This window comes from Mustela lutreola, chromosome 7 (assembly GCF_030435805.1).
Source record: "Mustela lutreola isolate mMusLut2 chromosome 7, mMusLut2.pri, whole genome shotgun sequence".
In the NCBI taxonomy this organism is placed as follows: Eukaryota; Metazoa; Chordata; class Mammalia; order Carnivora; family Mustelidae; genus Mustela; species Mustela lutreola.
The window spans coordinates 42,314,521-42,332,541 of NC_081296.1; the positions used below are offsets into that span (position 1 = coordinate 42,314,521).

An 18,021-nucleotide genomic window follows, 5' to 3' on the forward strand; every position below is an offset into this window, starting at 1 on the left:
CCCTTTCTATATTTTCATTGTTAGTGTATAAGAAAACCACTGATTTCTGTACATTGACTTTGTATCCTGCCACATTACTGAGTTGCTGTATGAGTTCTAGTAGTTTGGGGTGGAGTCTTTTGGGTTTTCCATATAAAGAATCATGTCATCTGCGAAGAGAGAGAGTTTGACTTCTTCATTGCCAATTTGGATACCTTTTATTTCTCTTTGTTGTCTGATTGCTGTTGCTAGGACTTCTAATACTATGCTGAACAAGAGTGGTGAGAAAGCAGAGAGACGCAGTTATCATATGGTTTCACTTATTTGTGGAGCATAACAAATAACATGGAGGACATGGGCAGATGGAGAGGAGAAGGGAGTTGAGGGAAATTGGAAGGGAGATGAACCATGAGATACTATGGACTCTGAAAAACAACCTGAGGGTTTTGAAGGGGTGGGGGGTGGGAGGTTAGGGGAAACAGGTAGTGGGTATTAGGGAGGGCACGGATTGCATGGAATACTGGGTGTGGTGCAAAAACAGTGAACACTGTTATGCTGAAAAGAAATTTAAAAAAATACATATTTCACACACACACACACACACACACACACACACAAAATGGCAGTGCTAAAAAAAAAATGATAAATACCAAAGATGACACCTCTTTGGAAGGCTTTACGGACCCTTCCCTAATAGAAATGTTCGCCAACCCCATGATCTGTATTTTCCAATTGTTTCTCTTACACCTGCAACATTATTGGAGTCATTCATTGATATCTTGGTGACATTTCCTACTAGATTGTAATCCCTTTGAGAAGAGCCTGTACACCTCTTAGGCTTCATATCCTTGGCATTCAGCACAAGGTCTTCTTTACAATACAAGTTTAATAAACATTTGTTAAGGGACAGAGGCAGAGAGAACAGGCAGGAAGACAGACCCCACCATTCACAGTGTCAGTGTGAGCCCATAGTTCTAGCCTCACAAACCACAGTGAAAACTGTGCCCATCCTTGTGAATGCTGTCACCATGCTGCCTTATGCATACCATGAAAGAACAGTTTTTGAAGCGGAGTAGAATTGTGACATGCATGCAGTTGTAAAACGTGTCAAAAATGTTATTTAACTCATCAGTTAATGAGGGCACCAGTAAGATCTTAGAACTAGCTTATAGGAGAATTCCAAGAATAACACAAAAGAATATGCAAAAAGGAAAGCTGAAATCAGTTTACAAATAGAAGCAAAAAGGATCTATTCACAGAACAATAATCAGTTGCATCCCACCAGAAATAATTAATTTACATTTCTATGAACAAGAATCATTTACATGATTATCCATTTTCTATCATTTACAGAGTTTTAAATAGCTCAGAGACAATGAAAAGAAAGATAACCCAGCCAGGCAGGCTAAGCAGAATGCCACTAATCTTTTTTGGTCCATTTCAAAATCTTTGGGAGTTTTTCCTGACAATCTCTATCGTCCCAAGAAAGGGCAAAACATCCTCTTAGGTGCTGCTCCTGGTTTCTCTTGCATTGTTTTTTATCCTAATTTTCTAGCAATTTTGCTCAGTTTGGTAAGAATGGAGCTTGTCTGAAAAAATTTGAGAAGCAGAACATGTTCCCAAACGTGCCCAGAGATCATGCCTATTCCTGTTGGGTGTATGCCACACTATATAATGAGCGTGAGCTATTTCATCTGATGGTTCCTTGGTTCATTATATAAATAGATCTCCAGAGGGGGGACACCCCTCCATTCCTCTAGGGAAAGAGTCAAGTCCCACGTGAACCTATCCCCCTCAATATATCCATTTAATGTTTTCTACCTTAATTATCATATCATGTTTCCTGAACTGAGGAGGTATCATACTTTTTGAATCATTAAGGCTCCTGAAACAATTCTGGACTCATACTCCTCAATATGTACTTTCTGCCTGTGAAAGTATTTTAACTTTCTTTTTTCTTTCTTTCTTTCTTTCTTTTTTTTTTTTTTTTGGAAGATCAAGGTGTAGGGAAAATTTTAAGTGTTTTATCTCATCATCTCTCAAAAGGAACAGGCTTTTGCCATTTTTCTGTGCCTCCTTTCCATAAACATATATTGCTTTTGGCACAGCTTGTGTTTTCACAATGCACCCAGCTAGAATCAGTACAGGCATTTTTAAGTGCTAGAGGTTTTTCTCCTTGGGGAGGGTGTCTGGAGTGGTAGCAGTTCTTCTGCAGATTCTATCTCCATTGTCTATTTGCTCTGGCTTATGCCCTGAATCTTCTCTACTTTACACTCTTTGAAAGTGCACTCAACTGCCTACAAATGCCCAGAATATTTTTCTGCATCTCCTCTTGACTAGGGGAAAAAATTAAGATATTATGAGTTTTCAATTCATGGAATTCTTTTACTCAGAAATTTTAATGAGTGGGATAAGGGATGGTACATACCTCGTTAGGAGCCATCTATACATTCATTGTTATTCTGATCAAAATTCCACCAGCATTTTTCAAAGAGCTGGAGCAAATAATCCTAAAACTTGTATGGAACTAGAAGAGACCCCAAATTGCTAAGGAAATGTTGAAAAAGATAAAACTGGAGGCATCACATTGCCTGATTTCAAGCTTTACCTCAAAGCTGTGATCACCAAGATAGCATGGCACTGGCAGAAAAACAGACCCATAGACCAGTGGAACAGAGTAGAGAGCCCAGATATGGACCCTCAACTTTATGATCAACTAATCTTCAACAAAGCAGGAAAAAAATATAGTCTCTTCAATAAATGGTTATGGGAAAACTGGACAGCTAGGTATAGGAGAATCAAACTTGACCATTCTCTTACATACATAAAGATAAACTTGAAATGGATAAAGGACCTCAACATGAGACAAGAATCTATCAAAATCCTAGAGGAGAACATAGGCAGTAACCTCTTCGACATCAGCCATAGCAACTTCTTTCAAGACACATCACGAAAGGCAAAGGAAACAAAAGCGAAAGTGAACTTTTGGGACTTCATCAAGATCAAAAGCTTCTGCACAGCAAAGGAAACAGTCAACAAAACAAAGAGGCAACCCACCACCGAATGGGAGAAGATATTTCCAAATCACACTACAAAGGGCTGATATCCAAGATCTATAAAGAACTCCTCAAACTCAACACTCTAAAAACAGATAATGACATCAACAATGAGCAGAAGTCATGAACAGACACTTCTCCAAAGACGACATAGAAATGGCTAACAGACAAATGAAAAAATGTTCATCATCATTAGCCATCAGAGAGTTTCAAATCAAAACCACATTAAGGTACCACCTTAAACCAGTTAGAATAACCAAAATCAAAAGACAGTAAACAACAAGTGTTGGAGAGGATGTTCAGAAAGAAGAACCCTCTTACACTGTTGTTAGGAGTACAAGCTGGTGCAGTCACTTTGGAAAACAGTATGGAGATTCCTTAAGAAATTAAAAATAGAGCTACCCTATGACACTGCAATTGCACTACTGGGTATTTACCCCCAAAATACAGATGTAGTGAAAAGAAGGGTCATCTATATCCAATGTTCATAGCGACAATGGACATAGTTGACAAACTGGAAAGAGCCAAGATGCCCTTCAACAGATGAATGGATAAAGAAGATATGGTCCATATATACTATGGAATATTATGCCTCCATCAGAAAGGATGAATACCCAACTTTGGATGGGACTGGAAGAGTGAAATAAGTGAAGCAGAGAGAGTCAATTATCATATGGTTTTGCTTATTTGTGGAGCATAAGGAATAACATGGAGGACATGGGGAGATGCAGAGGAGAAGTAGTTGGGGGAAATCAGAGGAGGAAGACAAACCATGGGAGACTATGGACTCTGAGAAACAAACTCAGGGTTTTGGAAGGGGGAGTGGGGGGGGTTCAGTGAGCCTGGTGATAGGTGTTTGGGAGGGCATGTATTGCATGGAGCACTGGGTGTCATGCATAAACAGTGAATTTTGGAACACTGAAAAAAATTAAATTAGAAAAAAATACATCATTCTGTGAGAATCAGATCAAAGCAAGTCAGGTTGCAGTGAGTGTATAGTACTGTATATTACATATATTACATATATATTACAGGGAGAGAGTGAGAACTATTTATCTAACTCTAACAGTACACTATAAAGATGTTACCATCTATAAATGGTTGGGAAAAAATATCCGTAGTCTGTCACAATTTGTATATAATTGCTTTCTAGGTGACATCTGCACATAATACTTTCAGCATGAAAAATGCTAATGTCCCTCAATGACTATATTTATTATTAAAGAGCATATATCTTCTCTAGTATCTTAGCCGCAGATATTTTAATGTTTTGAGTATTGGGTAATAATATAAAAAAAAATCCCTATGTTTCATTACATTCATCAGACATGAGGTGCAGGAGATGTTGGATTTCCAACAACTACTCTGCCTTCTCAGGTTGGTCTATATCTGCCCTACTGTGTGCTTAGAGCAAGGGAAAATGGAGCAGCAGCCACCTGGCCTAGAATCACAAACTGGACAATATGTGATGCAGGTACTACAATCTTTGTGAAATATTGACAACCCTGGAAAGAAAAGAAAAGAAAAAAAGAAAGAAAGAAATATATATATACATATATATGTATATATATATATTCATGTTCTAGAAACAAGCCAATAACCAAGTCAACAATTGTCATCTAAACCTGTCATTCTATAAATAGACTTTTTACCGCTGCATCTTCACGATCCCATATACTTAAGTTTTGAATGAAAGGAAAAACCTTAAGCTTCAAGGATCTGGGGTCTGTGATGTAAAGCATCAGTTCAGAGATAGTGAGGGGACCTGAATGACAGGCTTATCACCTAGTAATGGGAAAGCGTCAGGACTGTCCTTTTGTCACAATTTCACATTGATTATATTGTATTATTCCATTTGAGCATCACTATTATGGCAATAAAATCCTTCCTACTATACTTCCTTCTAAATCCTTCTGCTTACATTATTATTTTATTTTTCTCTTCAGCAATACTTTCATGCGGGAGGAAATGGCCTGAAAAAGAATTTCTTGGAGAAAAGCCCAGATCTTCAGTCTCTGAGATATGCTCTCAGTCTTTATACCCAAACTACTGATGCCTTGATAAAGAAATTCATAGACACTCAGACCTCACAGAGTAAGTAACACATTGGATGTGAGAATAGAGTAAACTGAATACAACTAAAATTCAACAGAAGAATTATTATAAATACTATTAATAATTTTTACTATAATAACTTAAACCATCAATTAGAATTGAAGATTATGTTTAATAGAAAATGATCAATAATTCTCAGCCCTCCTCAATTACAGTTTTGGAAATAATTTCAGTAACATGAGGATCAGCTTAATACTAAAACTATATGGAGTGGTTGACTCTTGGTGATTCTAACGTCATTAAATTTAGTAAAACCTACTTTTGAATATCCACAGCCATGGCAGTCTCTTCAATTCAGTGTAAGGGTGGAGTGTTTGCTCTTCTTGGTAATTTCCAAAATATTATAATTCCCCAGATCTTAACTTAAATTGTAAAATCTCTGCAATTTCCAGAAGAGAAATCTCATTTTACTCTAATTTTACATGAAAGAAATTTTAAATTTTACTTTGAAATGGATCAAGAAGCAAGCACACTATTGGACAGTTGGATTTGTTTCATGTGGCAAACTTTCCACCTCATAAGCTTATAGGATATTACTAGTAAGAAGCCTCTCTTTCAAGTTCCTTTGTGATTTATCATATTTTGGTAATTGTATGCATTTAAGATTTGGCATTTCTGAGAGATTATTAAAAGTGTCAATATGAGTCACAAAGAGCCAAATGCAGGATCAAACTTAGAACATAATAAATCATGCCATAGAAATAATAAAAATGAATATGAGGACACTATCTTCATCCATGAGGAATCCTCGGGAAAGAAAGTATACAGATTTTTTTGTTCCCATGATGAAAATTCTCCAAACTTGTGTTTCTTCATGGATATTTGAACTTTTCTAACTACATCACAGGTAGGTGCTTTGCCTGTAATATCAAGGCATGTGCTAGGTACGACCTTCACCTGTCTTTAACAGTGTAGTTTCTGAGAGTGCCCAATAAAATGCTACAAATATTACTTTCCATGTGCTACACAAACCCAAGTTACATCTTGGGATAATTTGAGAAAGGGAAAAATAGTTGAGCTCAAGAGGGGTTGTCTAGAGTCACAGAAATATTCAAAACATTGCTCCCTTCAATCCATCATCCCTCAAGATGTTCCAAACTTTATAAATATACACTAGAATGTAATTCCAATGTATCATATAGAGTTGCAGTTTTATTTCCAGAAAATTTGTGTATGAAACCTTTGCTTTGCTTTTATAGGTATACATATGTACATATGTATATGTGTGTATAAATATGTACACACATGTATATACATACATATACATATGTACATAGGTATACACATGTATACCTATGTACACATATGTGTACACACTCATGCACCCACATGCACATAGCCCATTTTCTAGCATAGATGTCACAGCACACAAAACTACATTATGTGTCTCAGTTTTGGTATAAGGATAAATAGGAAAAGAGTTTGGTATTATTTATTAAAGTTGAAGATTTGCCTTCCCTATAACCTAGGAATTCAACTCCTAAGTGCGAATCCAAAAGAAATGTGTGTGTATGTGCACCAGAAGACGTGCGTAAGAAAGTTTACTAGGAAAACAAATGTCCATTAACAGTTGAACAAATATTGTAGCATATTCGTACAATAAGATCCTATAGAACTATAAACCTTTGTGATAGGTAACTAACAACATTTAGCTCTGTGTATGCTTAAAAACTGTTACAGAAATAGAAGGGGCTAAAAAAAAAAAGAAAATGGTGTCAAAATCAAAACCAAAATTGCTTATTTTAATTCAGCTTTGTCATAAATGGATCTTATAAGTATAGAAGAACCTATTATATCTTGTTCACTTCTTTTCCTCCTCCTCCTCTCTCTCTCTTTCTTTCCCTTTTGCTCCTTTCTCTCCCATTTTCACCTTGATTTCCTTCTTCTTTGTTTTGGAATAAATGTCGACATCCTCTTTCTCTAGTGATAAAAAAAGAAAAAACTGCTAAGGATCGAGTCCCATTAGAAATTTATGAACCACAGAGTTCAAGTGAGAACTATCAGTTTGGAAAAACACTGTCTTCTCTTTCTATTCCAAATATTGGGAAATAAGCCAATCCAAAATGGATATAGAAGTATTAAGTCCTCAAGTGAAACTGATAGTTCATTTGATAAGAATGTTTATTATTCTAGCAATGAACTGCAGTAAGAAAGCACCGTCTTATTCTGCATTCACTTTATAAATATTTACTGAGTATCACCTCTGAATGCAGTTTCATACATTGAGGGATATATTCAAAACTGAACATGACATTATATATACCAGTGTCTCTAATATGGCAGTTCTCCAGCTGGGGTGATTTGGTTCACTAAGGATATTTGACAATATCTGGAGAGTTTTGGTGGTTGTATCTGGGAGTGGTGGTCATGTTACTGGTATCTAATGAGTGGAGACCAGGGACATTGCTAATTATCTGTGGTGCAAAAAAAGCTTCCCACAACAAAAATTTATCTGGCTCAAAATGTCAGCAATGCCGAGATCAGGCCACCCTGCTCTTATTACTAGAGTGAAGTGAGAAGTGTTGTAACATAGGTCACGTCAGAAGAGGAAAAATTTTAACTTGAGAAGACAGGAAAGGCAGAAAGTCCAGTGGGTAAACTGAGTCATGAGGTGGTAGAAAGAGGAAGGCATTCTGGATACAGAAACTGTCCAGGAAACTGTATCTACTACTCTTAATTTTAGAATCCCACTATGTGAAGACCATCCATGGTTAATTTTTGTTATGAAAAATTATTTTGCTTTTAAAACAAAATTCTCCTCACCACCAATTTTTGATCAGTAGATATATTTTAAAGTACCTTAGATTTCTCTGCACCATTAAAATATACAGAAATACTGTTTTAGGTTTTGTGTAATAATATTAGCAATTACTTTAATATTTGTAAAATTATCACCTATTCTTCCTCTTATAGTTGATCCAATGGCTCAGATTGGGTAGTTAGCTTAAAAAATTATACTTTTGTTTTTGTTGTTTTTCAGGGATCTATTACTTACAGTTTTAGAAACTGCTACAAAATTATTTTCTTGCATCTTGATTACAATATTCATTATAAAAAACTTTTCAAAGAGCTATTTCATTATATCAAGGGCTCTTTGAATATTTCATGCAGTAGCAGACAGTGAAAAATGTATAAAAGTTTAACATATTAAGTAGAATTTTTTTCAATGTATAACACAATTTGGAATGAGGCAGAGAATGATTAATTGCTGAGCTACTCTCTGTCATATTGTTTCCTTATCTAAGCTTTTATAAGAGCTTGAGGAACCTGAATCTTAAAAGCTTTACAGACAAAGGGATATTTATGGCTATATTACAACTGGCTCATAAAAAAATTAAATTTAATGACTATGTGATTTAAAATACATGAGATAAGAGCAAATGTTTTATTCCATGATCTGTCCTCCTGTTAACTTTATATCATCTTTGAGTCCCTGCTTATTTAAAAAATCAGATCCTTTTGGTCATTTTAATGACCTGTTTCCTGCTAAAGTAGAGTATAAACTATTTAAATTTGAAACAAATCAGATAGCTACTGATTCACATTTGGAATCTGTGAATATGTTCCAATGTATACATTATGTATAAGGCATTAATTATCTCTAATTAGCTTCCTCCAGCTATGGGAGTCATGTCCATAAGCAGAAAAGAAACCCTTCTGAAATGGCTCACTGAAGAAAGGATCTGTTCTTATCAGAAATGTAGGAGAATTTAACATTGATAATATTTACTTCACTAAAGAACTGGTTTCAGAATAAAGAAATGACCTACGGGATGTCACCTATGGGCAAAAACACCAAGAAATATCCTCAGCTAACATAGGGGAAGTAATATTAAAATCCACTTGGCCATCTTCAGTTTACTACTGATTGGACAGCACAGTCAGAAATGGTTTCTCATTTTAGCTGATAAGCCTTACACAGGTAACCAGAGATCTGGAATCCCATCCAAAGGATTTCATGTCACAGTTTTATCCCTGGGCCAGTGGAATTCAACTAGCTAGCACTGCCTTCTAAGAGGAGATGTTAGTAGGTTTCAGTAGCACAGGGGGAAAATTGAGAATTTATGACATTTGGTTCTTCAAAAGTTGCAGTTGGTCTGAAAACAAAGCTGGATGAGGCTCTTCAGTCCAGACAAAAAGGGATATACAAACAACTTTACTAGGAGTGGCGATGTGATATGCTTCAGAATATGCTGAATCCTTTTCCAAAGTAGAAATGGTAAGTGTCGATAAGGTTACTGTACTGCTGAGCATTACTATATAGCAAGTCAGTTGTCTACCTCTATGCGGTGCATTCCAATAATCCTCGGAGGCTGGTATCTTTATCCATACTTCTCAGATTAAGAAATGGCATCAGAAATAGATTAAGATACATGCTGAAGTCATGTAGAGAAGTGGCAGAAACAATGTACTTCCCACCAGTTCATACTTATTTTAACCAGAAATCAGAATATATATTACTTTGTATAGCTCATGATTTCTTCTTTTTTTTTTTTCACTTTTTTAAAAGATTTTTTTTTTATTTGACAAGGAGAGAAAGATCACAAGCAGGCAGAGAGGCAGACAGAGGGAGTGGGGGAAGCAGGCTTTCCGCTGGGCAGGGACCCCAATGCAGGGCTTGATCCCAGGACCCTGACTGAGATCATGACCTGAGCTGAAGGGAGAGGCTTAACCCACTGAGCTGGGTACCCTACTTCTTTCTTGTTTTGAATAACCGAGTTTGCTTCAGGCTCCTTACTTTTCATTTTAGTATGACTTAATCTCCCTTCTCTGCAGGAAATAATCTTTTAATTTTCTTTTCATGTCAGCAACAAACTGTATCCCCAAACTTCTTCCTTTGCTTTCCCGTTTCTCCTCATTCTAGTTGCTGTTACGGGGCATGCTTAGTGTCCAGGACACTAAATATTAATTAGAAGTAATTGCATTGGAAAAATTCCAGTTGAAGAAAAGAAAATCCATACTGCTTTCAGAAAGCCCTTTCTAACATAGCCTGATTTCATTCCTCTAGAATCTACTGTATAGGATATTGTGGCTTTAGACTACCTTGCCTATCCTAATCTTCACTGCTCTTGTCCCCCACCAGCAGAAACATAATTTTGTAACACCTCCGAGCACATTGACTCATTTTATGATTGCTAGTTTATATTTCTCTCCTATCTCAATGTAAGCCGTAGGAGGAAAGAGACCTTGCTTACTCATCCCTGAAATCTATGTGCTTAGAACAATGCTAGATACGAAAAACGTGCTCATTGATTTTTAGAACTAATGAGTGGTAGAAAATTAAATATAGGAAATTAAAAATTATGTAATATGACATAGTTCTCATATTTGAATTCATAAAATTACAAACCTTTCAACAAACCTTTACTGAAAGTATGCCCATAGCCCTATGCTAGACATTGTACAACACCTGAAGTGTGTGTGTGTGTTTGTGTATGTGTCCCCACTGAGGAAAAAAGCTTACAGTTTGATGGTGATACTGTTCAGTAGTTCTCAGACAAGGTAGAAGGCACTAAGTGCCTAAGAGAGATAATTTTTATTAAACTATTGAAATCATGTTTTATTTAATCTGTTACATAAAACTCAAAAGCAACCAGAAAAAAAAAATGAAATACATGACTGTTTTCAGTTTTGGCCACGGGCAGATTCATATAAACTTTCAACAGACTCACATTTAGGAGGATTCACCATGTGTCAGCCTTTGTGCCAGATATGCTGCAACCAAAAGGTTAGGCAAAATGTTTTCAATGCACCCGTCCAAATACACCCTTCTTCTCTCCAGAAAGCTGAGTTCTATGGATGACGGCTACGGACTCGCTCACTCCTCGTTTCCCATTGGGTCAGCCCCTAGGGGGCTCCTCTGAAACTCCATGGGAGGAAAGAGTAAGTCAAGTATTCATTCTCCAGGCCCTCTCTGGGCATGGTCCATTCAGGCTGACTGTGTCCTTTCAAAGTACCTTTCCCTATAGTACTCTTTCCTTCTAGAGCCCAGAAGCTACTTCTGTCCTTCGTATTTTATTGACCATGGGTGTTAACAGTTCCACTATTCCTTCTGTTTTCCCTAGATCCCTACCTAAACTTTCATAAACAGTCACTTTCTTAAACCATCCAAAATTAATTGTTTGCTATTGATATCCTGGCTGATACAAAGGCAGGTCTTCATGGCTTTGCTAAGTTTTTCTTTCATGCTGACTCTCCTTTGCATCATCAAAAATTAATACATAAAAATAAGAGAGTCAGGTGTTAGAATAATTCTCTTTGGAGTGAGATAAAACATCACATTTTTATGACTGAGCTGTCCAGAATGAAAAAACAAAAAGAAGTATATTAGTTTTCCATTCTCAGGAATATTTCCATTACACTCTGGCCAGGGCATCAAAATCTCAGATCTCCATTTCTCATAATATAATTTATCTTACCCAGCATCTCATCTTCTCTGGAAACCTGATGGCAACTTGAGACAACTGAGAGTCATTGGTAAAATCATTTGCAAAATAAGACAGTCCTTTTGGCACAGATTAAGCAGGTGTTACTTGTGGACCCCGCAATGGGGAAATTATTATTTCTAGAGCACTAAGCTAAGTATATGTATTTGTAGGTCAGAACTGATATACTTTCATTGCTTTTTTGTTTTTCTAAGATGAATAGTTGAAAGACTTTATCCTAATACTACCCATATAAAATCAACGTGTGTGTGTGTGTGTGTGTGTGTGTGTGTGTTGTCCATCTTTTCATTTCTCAGTTGAGTGAGGACCAGATCTCATTCCAAGGTCATGAAGAAGATCAGTGCAATTAGAACCTTGTTTTCTAAGATTAAGTTGTTCTGTTACTTGCCTCTCAAAGGCTAATCTTATGAAAATAAATCTGAATGTAATGTATATTTGTCTAAAATTAAAATTTTTGTTTTGTTATTAGAAACAAAACACTTGGCATTTAGCATTACAATTCAAAGATCTAAATAATAAGTACCCACACTTGGAGTTGACTTTTTAGGCATCCTCAAATATCTTTTTCTCACTTAATTCTCAGAACAGCCCTGTAAATTCAGACAGAGGTCTTCAAGTTATACGTCTGATATTCCACACTGCCTCTGGGTGTTCTTGTGAGATAATCATTTCACCCAAGAGCAAGAGATGACATGGAAGTGATTTCAGCAAGGGGGCAATGTGAAAAAGTAGAATGTTTCTCTGACATCTCAAAAAAAGAGTGCAAAGTAGATAAGAAGGAAGCAGGCAGACAATTTGGAAGCTAGGCTTCCATATCTCTCCAGAGATGGAGAAATATGGGGAAATTCACAGTTTAGTTCAGCAGTACAATAGGCATGGGCTAGTGAAATAAATCTTGTTAAATTAGTAAAGATCTAGGATAATAAATTTCTTTCACAAGATTCTAAAATAAAGCAACATTTACTTCTGTGTGGTAAAATTATGGTGGATTTTCTTTTCTACGTGCTTATAATTTTCTGCACTTTCAAATTATCTGAAAATTTGTCCCAGCATTTCTTTTTCAATAATATAAAGAACTTATAAAACTCAACACCAAAAAACAAGCCAATTTAAAAATGGGCAGAAAACATGAATAGACATTTTCCTAAAGAAGACCTACAGACAGCTCTCAGATATATGAAAAGATGCTCAATATTACACATCATCAGGAAATGCAAATCAAAACTGCAGTGAGATACCAACTCACACCTATCAGAATGGCTAAAATCAATAACACAAGGAACAATGTTGTCGGCAAACAAGATGTTGGCAAGGATGTGGATAAAGGGGAACTCACTTGCACTATTGGTGGGAATGCAACCTGGGGCAGCCACTCTGAAAAACAGTATGGAGTTTCCTCGAAAAGTTAAAAATAGAACTACCCTTTGACCCAGCAATCACACTACTAGGTATTTGCTCAAAGAAAATAAAAAATACTAATTCAAAGAGATACATGCATCCTGATGTTTATCACAGTATTATCTACAATAGCCAATTATGGAAATAGCCCAAGTGCCCATCAATTGATGAATGGATAAAGAAGATGTGGTATATATGTGTGTGTACACACACACACACTGGAATGTTACTCAGCCACAAAAAAGGAATGAAATCTTTCTATTTGCAGTGACATGAATGGAGCTAAAGAGCTTTATGCTATGGGAAATGTCAGTCAGAGAAAGGAAAATACCATATGATTTCATTCATAAGTGGAATTTAAGAAACAAAACAAACAAGCAAAGGGAAAAAACACAGAGGGAGGCAAACCAAGAAACAGACTCTTAACTCTAAAGAACAAACCGATGGTTACCCCAGGCAAGGTGGGTGGGGGATGGGTGAAATAGGTGATGAGGATTAAGGAATGCACTTGGGATGAGCACCAGGTGTTGTATGGAAGTGTCGAATTACTATATTGTACACCCAAAACTAAGATTACACTGTATGTTAACTGGAATTTAAATAAAAAATAAAGAAATATGAAGAACATTTCTGTCAAAAGTAAATTAGTTTAATTGGATTCCAAAATATAATCAACCCAAAGTGGTAGATTTTGAAGTCTTTTCAGGGCCTTAGATTTAAATCTGTAGGCTCGAATAAATAGTCCAATTCAGCTTCCTCCTTAGGTTGAAAAGATCTAAAAATTGCTCTGGGGGTAGGAGAATTATCTGGGAAATATACACACACACACAGTCACCTTATATTTACATACATATGTACATTATATGTGTATATGTAATTGATAACTTATAAATCTTATTTAATGAGAAAATTTACCAGAGTAATTATGTATTGCATTGGTTAAAATTAAGCATTTGCTAAGTCAATGATAAAACAGGTATTTTCAAAATCATATAATACTTTCTTATTGTAAGTAACTATGATTTTTTTAAATGTTTTTGTTATTGTTATTTTTGTTTTAGATCTGATTGGAAAGTAAAACCAAGGTCAGAATCAGTTGTTTGGTAAATTTATGGAAATGCTGACAAACTGAGATGTCAGAAAAAACATTTTACAAATCACTGAGTCAAGAAAGCAAAATGCAATATAATATCTCTGTACCTACCGAACCATCACATCTGTTTTTTATTCACTGAGAACAGGTTTTGTGACCAATGGGGTCAGTGGTATTAATTGAAAAACCACAGACTATTGCCTTACAAGTTCCATATGCCCTTTATAACTAACCTCTGAGAAAAGACAGGGGACATTTTCTTCTTCAATCACCTCTTAGCACTAGAAATTAAGCCTGTTATTAGGTATTTGATTTTGCTTAGAAAAAGATACATGAACTGTGTTATGTGGCATGGAAATATTGACTAAATCTATAAAGGTTAAAAGGCAAGATTGTAATCTCTGACATAAAGTGCTCTCAGTTATGGAGAAAAGGGACAAGGAACTAATAGGTTGGTTAAGACAGGGGAATGGGTAACCATTAAGTCATGACCCAAGCATCTCCTCTCCCTCTGCCTGGCTATATGACCTTGAGATCAATCACCTAACCTCTCTAAGCCTCAGTTTTCCCACCTGGCAAATGGCTAGCATAGTAAATCCTAAGTTAATTAGGTTGCTGGGGGGGATCACACATGTTAATTTATGTGAAACACTTAGTGCACAGCAAACTCTCAATAAATGTCAATTCATATTGCATCATCATCATTACCATTAGATGTACTTTCGAGAAAATACCCCTTTCAGGGCACCTGGGTGGCTCAGTGGGTTAAGCTGCTGCCTTCGGCTCAGGTCATGATCTCGTGTCCCGGGATCGAGTCCCGCATCGGGCTCTCTGCTCAGCAGGGAGCCTGCTTCCTCCTCTCTCTCTCTCTGCCTGCCTCTCTGCCTACTTATGATCTCTCTCTGTCAAATAAATAAATAAAATCTTTAAAAAAAAAAAAGAAAATACCCCTTTCTTCTATAAACATGAACAAAAAACTTTTCAAATGCAGCCAAGCAAGAAAATCAACAAGCACATTTCCCTGTGAATGTAACTTTGCATTGCCAAGAGGCTGGCAGAGTGGTAGAGAAACCTAGGAAATGGACACCTGAAGGAATCACACCAACAGTTCCTGTGAACTTCTCCATACATGCCATGCTCATCAAAGATTAACATGCCACACTCCGCGCCATCACAAAGCACTGTGCTCGGTATGAGACATGGGAAAAAGTTTCTACTCTGAGGAGCTTACAGTGAAGCTAGAACAACTACACAGAGGAAAAAATAACCATACAAGGTAATTTATGCTAAATATCAGATGGATCTAAAGATAGAATATTAGGGATTTTCAGAGGAAAGAAGTTACTGTGGGGCAGAAGAGCTGGGAGGCTTCGTAGAAGAAGTGTGGCCTGAGGTGGGCTTTGAAGGATGCATGAGGTTTGGGTAAGGGGAGAAAAGAGAAGCATATCAGCAAGACACAGAAACCAGGTTGACAAGGAGACCATCAGGAGGACGGGAGAAGCGCTTCTCAGAATCTAGTCCCTGGGACAGCAGCATCAGGATCTCCTGGTGTGTCAGTAAGCTCAGACCCAGACCGCTAGAACAGACGACAGTAGACTAGGTAGCATAAACAACAGAAATTTACTTTTTTTACAGTTCTGGAAGCTGGAGGTACTGACTGATTTCAGTTTCTGGTGAGAACCTTCTTCCTACCTTACAGATGGCTGCCATCTCATGGTGTCCTCACATGACAGAGAGAAAGAGAAGTCTCTGGTGGCTGTTCTTATAAGGACACATCCTATTGGGTCAGGACCCCACTCTTATGACCTCATTTGACTTTATTTCCTCAGAGGCCCTGTCTCCAAATAGGGTCACATTGGAGGTTAAGGTTTCAATAATGAAAATCGGAGGAGGGAAAGGCATATGCAATTTGTCCATTAATACTTGAGAACTTATTGATAATGCAAAGTCTTGGGTCTTACCCCAATACCTACTGGGTTAGAAACTCCAAGAGTATGGTCTAAAAATCTGTGTTTTAACCAGTTCTCTAGGTGATGTTAAGAACCATCAGAGTTAAGAGTCTGTAGGGAGGAATGAATGAAAGAGAGATGAAAGAAGTTGGTTGTGGTTAGAACTTGGAGAGCTTTGAATGTCAGGCCAAGGAGTGTGGAGATTGATCTGCAGTCAGTGGGAGGTACAAAAGGAGGGGAGGTCAGACAGGTTAATTTAAAATACTCATGCTGTGCTATCTGTTTTACATAGAAAAGAAGGAACAGGAAAAGAAAGGAAGGGAGGGAGGGAAGAAATCTTTAGAAAAACAGTTTTGCATTTTAAATACTTGGAATCTAAATATAGCAGTAGCAGAAATAGATGAAGAGTGGGAATGAGAAACATCATGAAGGAAGAATCTGTAAGTCATTATAAGATAAAGCAAACAAAGGACAGAGTGGTATCTTAGGTAATGCAGATCTGTGCCACCTACCACAGACCAAAGTGTGGAAGTGTAGATGTTTTGAGGCATATGATAAATTCAGCTGTATTTATTTCTATAGGTATTAATAATAGGACATAAGGTGACTATATTCACTGGAAAGATGGAAGATATGGTCAAGAGAGCAGTCAGTTCTAACTACATTCAGGAGGTAATTATTGAATCCTGGGGAGCGGGTGTAAGCTCTGAGAAAAGATAGACCTCAAGGGAGAATGAGTAAACTCATGGTGTAAGCCATCGTTCAAAAGAAAGGAAGGGCCTGGAAATACAGGGTGAATATCAGAGCAGGGTAAATAGCAATACCATCTAAACACTTTGGCTACTAGCTCCCCAAAAGTTCTTTTGAGTCTGAGTACTTCCGAAGGGATATGTTTGTAACTCAGTGTGAGTCCTCTCAGTCAGCATGCTTGCGAATGCAGCCAGCTAGGAAAAATGTCAATTATAGGTGTCACTGGTATTAGTCTGACACATTGTTAAACAGGATAATGGCCAATGGCACCATCTGAAAGACCTAAGGGTGTTAGCCATTTATATGTACTTAAGAAAATGTCCCATCATAAAAGGTTTTCACTGTGAAAACTTAAGACACTGATGAAGGAAATTGAAGATGACATTCATAAATGGAAGGGTATCTCATGTTCATGCATTGGAAGAATATTGTTAAAGTACCAATACTACCGGGGCACCTGGGTAGCTCAGTGGGCTAAGGCCTCTGCCTTCAGCTCAAGTCATGATCCCAGGGTCCTGGGATCAAGCCCTACATTGGGCTCTCTGCTCAGCAGGGAGCCTGTTTCCCCAGCTTTCTCTCTGCCTGCCTTTCTGCCTACTTGTGATCTCTGTCTGTCAAATAAATAATAAAATCTTAAAAAAAAAAAAATACCAAACTACCAAAAGCCATCTTAAGACTCAATCCAATCTCAATCAAGATTCCAGTAGCATTTTTTATAGAAGTATAAAAAACACTCCTAAAATTTATGTGGAACCACAAAAGATTCTGAATAGCCAGAGGAATCCTGAGCAAGAACTAAACAGAAGACATCGCGCTTCCTGATTTCAATCTTATACTATAAAGCTATATTAATCAAAACAGTAGGCACTGGCATAAAAATAGACATGCAGACCAATGCAACAGAATTAAGAGCCCAGAAATGAATCCAAGCATATAGAGTCAATTAATATTGGACAAGACAGCCAAAAATACTCAATAGAGAAAAGACAGTCTTTTCAATAAATGATGATAGGATAACTGGATATTCACATATAAGAAAGTGAAAATGGATCCCTTTCTCACAAAAAATAAAAAATTAACTCAAAATGTATTAAAGACTTAAATGTAAAACCTGAAACCATGAAACACCTAGAAGAAAACATAGGGATAAAACTTGATATGATACCCAAAGCACAAGCAACAAAATAAAAAATAAGTGGGACTATATCAAACTAGACAGCTTCTGTTCAGCAAAA

General features: G+C 36.9%; 1 protein-coding gene across 1 annotated transcript in view; it reads left to right on the forward strand.

Annotated features, from left to right (window-relative positions):
- The window catches only part of UNC13C (unc-13 homolog C), a 574,360-nt gene that overhangs the window by 516,788 nt on the left and 39,551 nt on the right, over nucleotides 1–18,021 (forward strand). The window contains exon 29 of the mRNA XM_059180554.1: nucleotides 4,982–5,129. Within this exon, the coding sequence (XP_059036537.1) occupies nucleotides 4,982–5,129 (148 nt within the window). The remainder of the gene's footprint in view (nucleotides 1–4,981; nucleotides 5,130–18,021) is intronic.